We start from the raw sequence: 13,160 nt of genomic DNA, 5'->3' as shown, positions 1-13,160 counted from the left end.
GGGGCAGAATGCCTGCTTTGCCTCAGGCCCCGGCAAGGTGGACCTCAGCAGTGTTTAGGAGGCAGCTAGGACATTTGTTTTCACTGGAGGTGAGATCCTGACGAGGGCAGAACACGCAGGAGAAGGACGTTGGCATTCATTGTTCCTCTGCAGAGGGGCTCGTCTTTAAAACGCGAAGGTGGCAGTGGTCCATGTGAGTCGGCATCTCGTTCCTATTTCTCAGCCCGCTCTACTGTATACATTAGCTCCCCCCCCCCCCGGCTGCAGAACCCCTTCTTTTTGTCACAGGAGCCCCAGGAGGACCGGTCTGTAGCTTTAGCAGGTGCTCTCACCTGGAGTCAGCTGGCACCATAAGCATTTGTCTGAACCCCCTTCACCATCCTTCCTGGGGTCAGAGACCATGGCATGGGAGGGAACGGGCAAACCAGAGGGCCTGCTGTGGGACAGTGACGATCCCAGGGCCCTGGGCTTTGGACAGCCAAGTGCCTGTTCCTCTCTTGCTCGAGGCGGCGAGTCTAGGGTGTAGCCTGTGCCGTGGAGATGGAGTGACTTCAAGGACACTTCCCCCCATTTATCCCAGTTATGTCCCCTGCTCAGCTAGGTTAACGGTGGCTAATTAGCCAACGAGCGTCGTCACGCTGCATAAAGACAGCGCCCGGCCGCTCCCTGAGCCATGGTGCTTCATCTCCATTTACAGCTCCACAGTACTCCATTAAATGCCGGAGAGCCGTCTGCACGGCGATGATGTCTGCATTAGGCCTGTCCCTCGCCCTTCAGCACACAGCCCACTGCATGGCAGAGCTTGAGGCTTTCGGGATGGGATGAAGGATGGGGGTAGGTAAAGAGGGTTGGGTTGCCCCAGGAGCTGACAGCCACAGTTGGGGGGTGTCATAACTGCACCCTCCTTTCTCCAGGGGCTCAGGGTCACAATGGCTGGAGCAGGCCACCGAGCCAGCAGGGAGCACAGAGAAAGCCAACTCCATGCCCAACAGGGCCTCCTTCCTCAGTGCCCATTGTGGTCCCACACGGCTCCAGATATGGGATGCATTAGTGGGACAGTGATTGTCCTGTGCAGACCAAATCCTGCCATGGAACATCAGGGTGGCCTCGGAGTCCCAAAGAGAGCTGCTGTGCTTGACCAGAGGAGACGCGATGAGAAGGGACTGCGGGAGAGAAGGGTGACTCGCTGGACAGGGCCAGGATCTCCCTGCTATAACTCAAGCTGCGGTGTTGTCAGTGAGACAGGAAGCAGTGAAGCCAGCTCTAACTTCCCGACAGAGCCCCAATCCTACACTAAGTTGAGAGTGTGTCCCTGTCTCGGGAGATGCTACCCGCGCTTGAAGCCGAGTGTGTAGGCAGAACATTTCCCAGAGCCTGGCACTGCCAGTAACTCCTGGGCAGGGGTCATAAAGGAACTCTGGACCCACACAGCTCCAGGCTGATCTGCTGACTCTGCTACTTACAAGGCAGGGAACCTATGACGCTGGGTGCTTTTCTGAACCCTCCCCACGTGTGAAACAGTGAGTTAAATAAGACAGGATGCTGATTAAATCAGGTCCTGGCAGTGGACCTCTGGCACAATGGTGAAGATGCCATTTGGGATGCCCAGATGTTCAAGTTGGAGGGCCTGGGTTTGAATCCCAGTTCTGCTTCCTGCTAATGCAGACCCAGGGAGGCGGTAGATGAACACCTCTCAGGTTTGTGGGTCCCTGCCATTGCCTTGGGAGACCTGGGTTGACTGTCCCACTCCACCTGGTCCTCCCCCAGCTGTTGTAGGCATTTTGTGGCGTCAGCCAGCAGGTGGGAGAACTCTGTTTCTGTGCCTTTCAAATGAAGGTACATAAATTTTAAAGATAAGATCATGTATAATCTTATATCTAACTTGTCTGATTATGCAAGGACACTTCAGAGAGTTTGTGCAAAAATGGAGTTAAGGCGCTTTGTGGCGGCAGGCTTGCCGGGAACCTGGAGCATGACGTTAGTGGGGGCGTGCAGGGACCTGTGGGCTCACATCCAGGCAGAGGTAGCAAGTCTGGTGCTTAGTCCCCATGCGCTTGCTCCCAGGCAGGGTGAGGGGCAGGGAGAAGAGAGCCCAAGGTTTAATATACTGGCCTGCTGTGCTGGTGGACTGCGCTTGGGGAACTTTGAATAGGCCTGGATTTTGGGTGTGTGGAGGGCTAAGGTCCCAGGTCAGCCCACGTGCCAGGCAGGCAGAACTCCAGACTAGCACACCACCCCACCAGAAGACTGGGCTGGGGAACCCATGTGCTCCCGAGTACAAGGAATGTGGATTGATCAGGGAAAGGGGTAAGGAGATGGGTGGGAGGAGGACCACTGGAAGAGCAAGAGGCAGGTGAGGAATGATTTTTGAGGGACTTCCATCTACTTGCAGATAAGTGAGGGGGCTAAGACAGAGCAGTTAGTTAGCAGTGCTAACCACCACTCACCAGGGCACACTCAAACTAGGGCTGGGGGCTTACCTGGCAGGGCTAGATCACAGTACCCACCAAAGAGTTGGAATAGGGGACAGGTAATGTTAGGCTAGGCCATGACACCAATCAACACATGGGAGAAATAGGTCTCAGGGCAGATTCTGGGGGGGACATGTGGGCCCACCCCTGTGGGACTGCAACCTCTGGTTTGCTTAAGAGCTGGGGGTGGTGAGAGGCTGAGCTAGGCATGACCATGGAACCCCTTCCCGCCTCCCGCAATACTCATGAGTACTGGGATTGGGAACAGGCTGGGCTGGTGGAAGCGGGGAGGAGAAGTTAAGGGAAGTCTTCCATCTGCTGGTTCAGTTCTCAAATGGCCGCAATGGCTAGAGCTGGGCCAGACCAGAGCCAGGAGCCAGAAGCTTTTTCCAGGTCTCCTGTGTGGGTGCAGAGGTCCAAGCACTTTGACCGTCATCTGCTTTCCCAGGCACATTAGCAGGAAGTTAGATAGGCAGTAGAGCAGCTGCGTCTCGAACCTGCATCACAGGCTAAGGCTTAACATGCTGGACTGCAATGCTAACCCCTAAAAGAGTGGGAAGCAGATGGGTCACAGTTTTGTTATTAAGACATGCTTTAACCTTGGCGTCCGCTGCCCAAGAGGCTGGTATTGGAAGCACATAGTAGCTTCATGACTGAGCATTTTTGGCACTGATGGGTTGGATGTGTCACTGGGAAGAGGGAAAGCCTGTGTGTCCTTGCCCCATGACCTGCTCCGCGAGGTATAGGCAGAAGGGGAAGCTTAACTCCCACAGCCCAAGGTAAAACTTCCTGCTGCAGTCCCACCAGAGCCTTCATGCATACTGGAGCAGCCCTGAGAAAGGAGCCTGGCTTTTAGTGAGCTGTCCAGAGTCCACGTGGTGTGCACTTGACTGCTGAGCAGCATCTGAATATATCATTGGAGATCACCTGCTTAGTTTTCACGAACACCTCAGACTCTTGTGCGACTCCCAGGAAAGCCAACCTAGGGTCACTCAGCAACGGAGACTGCTCTTAGTGCAGCCTTCAGCCTCTTGCTATTTCTTGCTCACACAGCCTTTGGGTCAAGGCTGCGTTTATTAACACTGCTGGTGGAAGCAGGTAAAGAGCTCAGAAGGAAGAGGTTGGCCAGCGTTGTGTCCAGCAGGTTTAGCTTCTGCCCGCAATGTCAGAAGCCCATATCAGGTACTGGTTCAAGTCCCGGCTGCTCTGCTTCTAATCCAGCTTCCTGCTAACGTGCCTGAGAAGGCAGCAGAGCCTGGCTCAAACCCTCGGGCCCCTGCCGCCCGTGTGGGAGATGGATTCAGCCTGGCCCAGCCCTGCTGTTGTAGCCATCTGGGGAGTGAACCAGTCGATGGAAGATCTCTTTGTCTCTTTGTCTCTCCTTCTCTCAAATAAATCAGTCTTTCAAAAGGAGTGAGAAGCAGGTAGGTCTCAGTGTTACTGTTATCAACTGGAGCGTTCCACCTAATACCTGAACGAAGGTTTAGAGCAGTCATTCTCTATTCATGACTAGGCCCCATTTCTAGAAGTTTCTACCTCTGAACGCCTGGGGACTTAGGACCTGGCACACAGACATTGAAGAGGTTTCCCAGGTGTGACTATCAAGCACATTGCCTCAGAACTGCCTGTTTAAATGGAGAACCTACTGCTGTGCAAACTCCCACTGCCTTCTTGAAGAAGAAAAGGCAACCAAGGAATAGCCACCCACTGAATATGGGCAAGTATTCAGGTGTTCCAAGGACATGAGAAAATCAGCTCTTGAAAAGGCATAGGACAAAGTGTTGGAAATCAGGGGTGGAAGGTGGGAGATTGAGATTATAGGGTTGGTTTTTTTATTTTTACTTTTTAAAAAATTTATTTGAAAAGGCAAAAATATCTTTCATGTACTGATCCACTTTTCAAATGGCCACAATGACTAGGGCTGGGTCAGGCCAGACTCAGGAGCCTGGGACTCCGTCCTGGTCTCCCCCGTGGGTGCGATCCCAAACACTTGGGTTTTCTTCCACTGCTTTCCCAGGTGCAGTAGCTGGGAGCTGGATGGGAGGCGGAGCAGGCGGGAAACAAACCAGTACTGTGAAACAGGCAGTGGCCCAACCTACTGTGTCCCCACGCTGGTCCCCGGCTTCTAGGTTCAGCCTCTTCAGTAACTAACTATACCCTGTGGACAAAACCAGAAATGGCAGTGCCCACCCTGGGAGGTAGCTGGGGACGGCTCAAGTACATGGCTCCCGCCTGCACGTGGGAGACTCAGATGGAATTCCTGGCTATTGTGAGCATTTGGGAGGGAATCAGTAAATGGAAGATCAGTATCTCCTATTTCTCTCTGTGTATCTGTCTTTGCCTTTCAAATAAATAGATAATTTTTATTAAACAGTGCTACTGAAACCTGTCTTAGCTTGTTCCCAATGGTTACCAAGTGCTGGGAAGGCCTGTGTGTGGAAGGGCATTTCTCTGGCATGACTGTGGTTCTTGTTGGGCTCCCAACCCTCTGAGAACCACTACTCTTGGTGCAGAGGCCTGCGAGGCAGCTGCGGAGGGGGAGCGCTGGGCCATGCTGCTGGCATCTCTGTGCACCTCCTGTCAGGGGTCTGGAGCCACAGCACACGGCCCTCACTGACGGTTGTTTGCTGGGTGTCGGAGTGCCGGCTTTAGACTGCTGTTGGCTTGTTTGGTTTCAGCCTGTCTGTGATTGCTTAAAGTTACCCTCCACACGGTGGCGGGCTCGGTGTGTGCTTAGAACTCAATGCCAAGGGCATGCATCATACCCAGCCTCACTCTTTAGGGCATACTGTCTATTCTATGCTATTAAAAAAGGGGGTGGGGTGGTGAGAAGAAAGAAAGATAAAGAAAGGCTGGTGACAAGGTGCTGAGTTGACTTCATGACTCACCAGTGAGTTGTGACTGGTGATTTAAAACACACTGAACGGGCCCGGTGCGATAGCCTAGTGGCTAAAGTCCTCACCTTGCAAACACTGAGATCTCATATGGACACCGGTTCTAATCCCAGGACTCTGCTCCCACGTGGGAGACCCGGAAACAGCTCCTGGCTTCTGGTTTCAGATCGGCTTAGCTCCGGCAATTGCGGCCATTTGGGTAGTGAATCAGCGGAAGGAAGATCTTTCCTGTCTGTCTCTTTTCCTCTCTGTATATCTGACTTTCCACTAAAAACAAATAAATCTTTAAACACACACACACACTGAACGAGATTCTGTGACCTTGACCTGCGCTCTATGTTTCTGTGCTGCTGGTGGGAACTGGGCAGGTGGAGTGAATCTGAGAAGGGGGCTTTGGCCCAAAAAGCCCCCCTTGAGTTGTACTCCTGAGCACCCTGCTGTGGAGAGGCCTGTGGGGGATTCCCATGCACATTGCCGTACAGAGACCCACGGGTGATTTCGCACGCACGTTGTACAGAAACCCACCCTTTGCCGATTCTCCTTGAACTCGCTTCCCACTTGGTGCGCCTTTTGCGTCCTCCTACCACGTGCACGAGGCTGGGGGAGCAGTTTCCCTCATTCACATCTGCTCATGTGGGCAGCTCTGGATCCTGCCAGTAATGCCCACGTTGGAGCTCCTGCCAGCTCGTTCTTAGAATTGTGTGTCCTGGTAGCTTTTGGTGGGCAGAAGCAATGCCAGCCTTCCTAGCCCAGCCATGTCTTAACGTGTCGTAGCCCCAAAGAAGAAGCAGGTTTCGAGATAAAGTTGGCTGTGGAGGCAGAGCCACCTTCTGTCCCCACTGCGGTGGTTGGGGGGAGCACTCACTGTGTCCCCGTGTTCAGCGCCTCCGCCCCCGGGTCAGCTTCACTCAGCCTGTGCAGCAGGACGTGGCAGATCCAGCGGCCTCGTTAGGGCTGACCAAGAAGCTAGAGGAAGGCAGACGCAGGGACATCTTTAGAGGGGAGATGGCACAAACCAGGGTTGTTGCTTTCTGTGTTTGAGATTCATTTGCCGCTCTCCTGTTCTTTTCTAGGGACAGTCAGCGTCTCAAACAGCAGAGCCCGGATGGATCCGATGACAGAGGAGGTATGGGTGCCCTGGGAGGGAGTCAGAAGAGCTTCGGGGAGCCCCAAAGCTTGAGCTGTGGCCGAGGCACCATTGCCCACACCTGCTGGTTCTCACCTCCACGCCTCACCGAAGGCCACCGCCCCTGCGTGGAGTATGTCACCCCTCCTTTGTCCTGTGTCGTGTCCTGCTGCCTCCCTAACTCAGACATGCTTTCTGCACCATGGTAGCCGTGGCAGATGCGTCAGGTGCATAGTGTGCGCCAGGCACCGTCTGAGCAGAATGTACGCAGGAAAGCTACCTCCACCACAGCCCTAGGAGGAGGTGCTGCAGGCTCAGCATCCCTGGACTCCAAAACCAAGGGACTGTAGAATCCAAGACCTTTTGAATGCTGACACAAGGCCGCAAGACCTGACCGTATGTGACAAGTCACAGTTAAAACAAAGGCATGTTAACAGTAGTGTGTAACACGACCATCTGCATAAATTGTGTATGAAACGAATGTTGTATTTAGACTTGGAGCGCATTTTAAATGATGGTTTTATAGATATATATATACACATATACAATATATATCATATATATATTCAGTATATGTGTATGTCTTCAATATATTCAAATATTCCAAAATCTGGGGAAAAAAATTCCGCAATCTGAAATACTTCTGGTCCTAGGCATTTGGGGACAGGGAGACCCAGCCATGTAAATCATTATCCCCATTTGGCAGCAGGAAAGCTATGCTTGGACAGAAATTGCTAAGCTCCTGTGCTCGCAGTCCCGGTGTTGCGCTCTCCGTACTCCCCACTCCATTCTGCAGACCCTCAGTTCTGTGCGGTGTCATTCTGTTTTTACCGTTATCTGTCGGTTTGAGTAGAGCAAGTTCTGCAGCAGCAGCAGCACACTCCCTCAGCCCTGTCTGTCTAAAACTGCCCGTGTTTTTCACCCAATGAGGACTTTGTAGGACACATGTTTGTGGTTGTTTCTTAGGGCATCTTCAATAGCTCGTTGTCTTCCGGGATGCATTGTTTCTCATGAGAAGCCAGCAGTCATTCCTGGCTCTCCTGCGTGTAATGCTGCCTTTCCCCACTCCAGCCGCCTGGAAGGTTTCTTTGGCTTTCTCCGTCACCTTCAGCCATTTGGTTATGATGTACTTTGGTGTGGGTCACTTGGTGTTTATCTGGCTTGAACTTTTCGAGTCTCTAAATTTGTAGTTTTTATGACATGCAGATAAGTTTGGTCATTGTAGCTCTGGATGTATTTTTCCTCCCTCCCCCTCCTGACTCTCGGTGTCGCCCGACTCCATAGGCCCCTGAGGCTCAGTGCTCCTGTGGTGTGTTCCAGTCTTTCTTAGCATCATCTTTCTGCGAAGGTGGATACGGAGCAGAGAACATGGGAATGAATAGCCAGGACATGGCGGAGAGGTGCTGAAGGCAGGGGACGTGTAGTGTGAGGAGCTGGCCGAGCTGGAGCAGGGCTTAGGGGTGAGTGGGGAGCAGCTCTTTTCCTTCAATCCCCAAGTGCTCTAGTAATTGTTCAAAGCACCAGCAGACTCGCTTTGTAACTTAGAAAACATTCAATTCACAGGAAAAAAAGATCTCGGAGTTTTTTGGCAGGAAAGTGGAAACACAAGAGAACAGTTAAGTCCATGATGTCCAGATGGTTTACTCACTGGTATCCTGCGCTGGCTCTTCCCGGCCCTGCCCGGTATCTTTCCCTCACTTCCCTCAGTGGACTTCTGAAATCCCACATCATCCTATGTTGCCCACTTTTTTACCTTGTGGAGAATGTTGCGTGTCGCAGGATAACTCTAAACGCTGCAGCAGAGCCTTCAGAAGGCTGGAGTTTGCACAGCCTATAAATGCTGGTTTCTAGAAGGCCATACCGGCTGCCGTCCTGGCGGTGCCACCTTAGTCAGATGGTGGCAGCTCTGCGTAACTCCGCAGGCCATCCTGTCCACATCTGTCACTGAATGTGTTACAAATCTGAAGCTTAGAGATTATTACACAACACAGCAAGGCTCCAAGAGAAACTCCAGGCTCCCGACTCCCAAGAGAACTCTCGCTGTCCTACTCACCATCTTCATGATGGATTATCAAACATTTGCCACGTGCCAGCTCCCAGGTCTAGTGTTCGTTTAACTCTTCCAGCAAAGCTATGGCAAAACTTTATGTTGTCAGCTTTACTGAGGTCAGATTCAAATACAATCAGCTGTACTTAGTTAAAGCATGCCGTCAGAGTTTTTTGATAGTGGCTGTACCCTGTGAAACCGCCAGCCCAGTCAATGAACAGAACATGCCTGTTATCCACTAAAATTCCTCCTGCTTCTTCCAGCTCCATCCCTCCCCTGTCTTGGCCCTGCGCAACTCCTGATGGGTGTGTGAGTAAGTGAATGAGTGAGTGTGAGAGAGACAGACAGAGAGACTGTGGAATAGTTTGCATTTTCTAGAATCATAGGACGCCTATGTGTGAAAACTTTAAGCCTTGGCTTTCTTCACTCCATGTGATACTTCAGAGATTCACCCAAGTTGTTGTGTGTATCAGTTAGTCTGTATTGCTTCATAGGACTCCATTGTATGGACATACCACAGTGTAGTCATCTGTTGATAAGCGCTTGGATTGTATGTTGTCTCCATTTTTAAACATGGGAAGACTTAGGTAAAGAAAGACAACCTTGCATAAGGCCACACAACTAGTAAGTGTTAGCTGGATTTCAACACAGAGCTTGACCCCAGAGCCGTAATTAGTCTCTGGGCTGAAGGGAAGGAGATGACCCTCATGTTTTCTGGTGTCTCCCTCTGAGAATGGAATGCATTAATGCTGGCTTCTAGATTTGTGTAACATCAAGTGCCTAAAATGATGGATAGGGAGCTTGGTGAAATTTTGCTAAGGAAGAAAAGCAGAAAGATACTTATTTGCAGAGAATACCTCTGGTATCCTTTCCCCTCCATAAACTTGGAACATGAAGTCTGTGACTTGGCCTTTGTTTTGGCTGGAGGTGTGGAGCATAAAACCCTTTCTTGCCAGAGCACACACTTGCCTCTGCCTTCTAGGAAGGATGCCTTATTCTTCAGCATAAATCAGCTTTCCATGCAGCCACGCTGGAGTCTTTTAATGGAAAATCAGTTCATATGTTACACTTCACACTTGACTTAGCCCATTTCCCTGTGTGTGAATGTTTAGAATCCATTATGCAGGAAGAATCATATGTTACATCTAACTAGTTTCTGGAATTATCTTTGCTCAGAGAATTATTTGGTTGGCTGGTAAAGGCTGCATCTTTGAACTTAGAATATCCGGTGGGTGGGGAGACTGCATCAGTGACGCTCCTGAGTCATCCATGAGCTCTCATTCAGCAGTGACGTTCAACAGATCGTGGGGACGTGCAAGGAAACTTTCCCATGATCAAACCACATCGGACTCTATGAGGTGACCAGGCAGGGAGTGTTATCACCTGGGGAGGGGAGGCAGGAGGCAAGCCTCTTCAGGACTAAGATGCAGCTCTTGGGAAGAAAGCTCTGAATTAAGTTTCACCAAGTCACCTACAAATGGGAGAAAAATTCCTTAGCCTTAAAATGAAGAAGATGAATATGCAGGTTGAAACAATCTCTGAACTCATGATTAGCTGTGGATTCAGCTCTCATGTAGAGCTAAATGCAACATAATGGAATATTGCCACTAAGCTAAATTCAAATTATAATTTATGAGACCCAAAAATATGTCTTTTAAAAAAGTAGAAAGCCTCTGAAAGCGAGATTGAAAAAAAAAAAGAAAAGAAAGAATGAGATCTTTCCTGTGTTTAACTGCAGCATGGCAGCATGACCCAACACTGGGATCGGGTCCTCCCTCCCTCCCTCTGGCACCCTGGCTCCTGGGCACGTGCCACCCACACTGGGGAGAGCTGTGCACCTTTGCATCCTGAAGCATGGTTTTGACAGAATTGAATATATCACAACCTTAGGAATAATAAATCCCTCACGCCAACCAAAAAAGTGTTGAATTCCTACAGGACAAGCCGAGTTGAGCCACTTCTAGCCAGGGGCAATCGGGGACTTAATTCTGCAAGTGTAGCAATCTGGATGATCTGAGAGCTCCGAGTTTAAGGGTAATTGCTCAATTTTCTGTCCACGTCAACAGGGAAAATAGGTAAAAGGGGCTGTACACAACCCAGCACTGAAGCTGAGAGGCTGGGAGACACCAGGCTGGCAGTGGAACTGGAGGAGCTCTGCGTGTCACGACCCATTGCTCTGTCACCCTGGGTCCCTCCTTCTCACGCTCTTCGTCTTCCTTGCTTAACCCTTGCCCTTTGTCCTTCACCCCTTTACCTGTGGTCAGCAGAGTCACGCTACATCTGCATGGCCTTAAATACCTAGAAAGCAAAAGTGAATGAATTCTTCAAGGACAGACACATTGGAACCCTAATAGCTCAACTCCATTCCCCCCTGGTACAGGACATTCCATTATGTCCTCCTTAAGCTCAGTCCAGCTTGTGAGACTAAGAGGTTTCTCAACCTGCTTCGTTGGCCTCCCTGATTTTTAAAAACTCTCAACCACTACTGCTGATTCTTTTTATTATTGTTGTTACTGAAGCTCCTTAAAATCAACCTGTTGCAGGGTAGATGTTCAAGTACAACAGGTTAAGCCACAGCCTGGGGCACTTGCATCCACCTCCTGCAGGAACACCAGGTCAAGTCCTGGCTATTCTGCTTCCGACTCAGCTTCTTCCCAAATGTGCCTAACAGGCAGCAGGTGGTAGCTGAAGTACTTGGGTTCCTGTCACCCACATGCGAAGCCCTGGTGGAGTTCCTGGTCTTGACCTGTGCAGCCCTGGCTGTGGTAGATGAACCAATACATGGAAGACACCTCTGCCCCGTCTCTTGTCACTCTGCATTTCTAATAAAATAAATAAGTCTTGGGGGGAAAAATCAATTTGTTGGGAGTAGGTTTTTGGCACAACATGTTCATGTTGTACTTGCACCGTAGGAGGCAGCAGATAATGGCTCCCATGCATGCACCCCCACTGCCTATGTTGGGCACCTGGATTAGGTTCAGGCTCCTCCTGGCTGTGACCTAGCCCAGCCCCAGACGCTGTAGGCATTTGGAAAGTGAGCCAGCAGATGGAAGATCTCTGTTTCCTTCTTACACACGCTTTTAAGTAAATACAAAATAAGTTAACATTGTTGTAGAAGGAGAATCACCTGCTGTGTTGGCCAAGCCAGGGCCCAGCCTCTCTACCCCAGCTTGTGCGCTGAAATCTGCAGGTCATGCCAGGACCTACTAAAGGTCCCATCACAAACACGCACGCTCAGAACACAGGATGACAGGTGCCTCTCTGCAACGCCATGGCCCTCGTCCATGTGAGCGGCTCACTGGCTTGGCAGAATGGGAAGAATGAATATGAAGGACTTGTGCCACACACGTGTGCATGTTGGAGAACGAAGCAGGTCGCAGTATGCTCTCCACAGGAACGCACAGAAAGGGCTCCATCTATGAGTTGTGCCAGCGTCTGTTTGTGGGAGGCGAGGATACAAACCTGGCACACAGGGGTCCCAGGGCTGCTAGAGGTGCACCTGACTGGAGGGAAAGCCAGACTCAGCAGCACAGCGCATCAGTGTCAGGCCACAGGGACCACCGTTCTGTGCAGTGAATAAAGCTCTTCTGGCTGTTCTGTAGGGTGGCTCCCAACACTCCCTGAACTCAGAACCACAGCCAGAAGTGACGCTTCCCATTCCCCATGGTGCAGAGCTGGCAGGGATGGGATGGGATGGGATGGGCAAACGAGTGTATGTGTGCATGCACACATGTGTCCAGGCTTGGATTTGGCCATCAGGTGGCCCTCAGTTGACAAGGTCTTGTACTCCTGACCCTCATACATGGAGATGAGTTTCTGAAGGCAGCAAACCCTAGGGATCGATTGCAGAGGGACATAAGGGGCAGACATGATGGGCAGGCAGTTGGTCTTTTTCCTCTGGCTTTAGCCTCTTGGCAGCTATTCACAGGTGGTCAGTGTGTGGGTATCCCCATCTATGTCTCCGCCTGCCCAGGACACATACTGGGAATGTGATTCCTGGGTCCATAAGTGTGGTTGATGGACTGGGTTTACCTAAAAGACCCTTTAAGAGAAAGCTCTTGAAAGATGATTACAGAATTGAGACACCATCATTTAAAAGTGCCCGCGGCGAACTCCTTTGAAAATTGCAGCAGCGGAGGGACAGAGAAAGAGCCTCGCAGCCCTTGATTGTTGCACGGCTCCCCCAGGACCCGGCTTCCCCTCCCCCTCCGTTCTCATCTGATAAGAGAGCGAGCAGCAGCGAGACTCCCCATCTATCTTATGAAAATCCGACTTGGAGTGACTGTGATCAAAACCAGCTGGCTGTCACCCGCGGTGGCCCCGCACGGAGGGAGTCGCTTAGAAGCGTGGCGCATGTGGGGGTGGCACGGGTGGCACCCATCAAAAGAGCCTTTTTTTTTTAATAAATATATATAAGGAACAAAATACAAAACCCAAGGATTCGGAATGAAAGCAGTGTAGTTTGTCTTGTTGTTTCCAGTGTAACACGAAGAGGATGAAATGAAATCAGACACGCCTGGTCTCTAACATACTTCTGGCGGCTCTCTGAGCAGACGCCCAACCCACAGCACAAACAGCCTGGCACTCAGCTTGGCCCCGCCGCAGAAGGCAGGCCTGTGTCT

The 13,160-nt window shown here is 51.0% G+C and overlaps 1 protein-coding gene across 1 annotated transcript in view; it reads left to right on the top strand.

Annotated features, from left to right (window-relative positions):
- Window positions 1–13,160, top strand: part of IFT43 (intraflagellar transport 43) — a 72,119-nt gene that overhangs the window by 49,143 nt on the left and 9,816 nt on the right. The window contains exon 4 of the mRNA XM_058655527.1: window positions 6,439–6,491. Coding sequence (XP_058511510.1) covers window positions 6,439–6,491 — 53 coding nt within the window. The remainder of the gene's footprint in view (window positions 1–6,438; window positions 6,492–13,160) is intronic.

Source organism: Ochotona princeps, chromosome 26, assembly GCF_030435755.1.
Source record: "Ochotona princeps isolate mOchPri1 chromosome 26, mOchPri1.hap1, whole genome shotgun sequence".
NCBI classification, from domain to species: Eukaryota; Metazoa; Chordata; class Mammalia; order Lagomorpha; family Ochotonidae; genus Ochotona; species Ochotona princeps.
The sequence above is the reverse complement of the archived record's forward strand: the minus strand, read 5'-3'. Positions and strand labels throughout refer to the sequence as shown.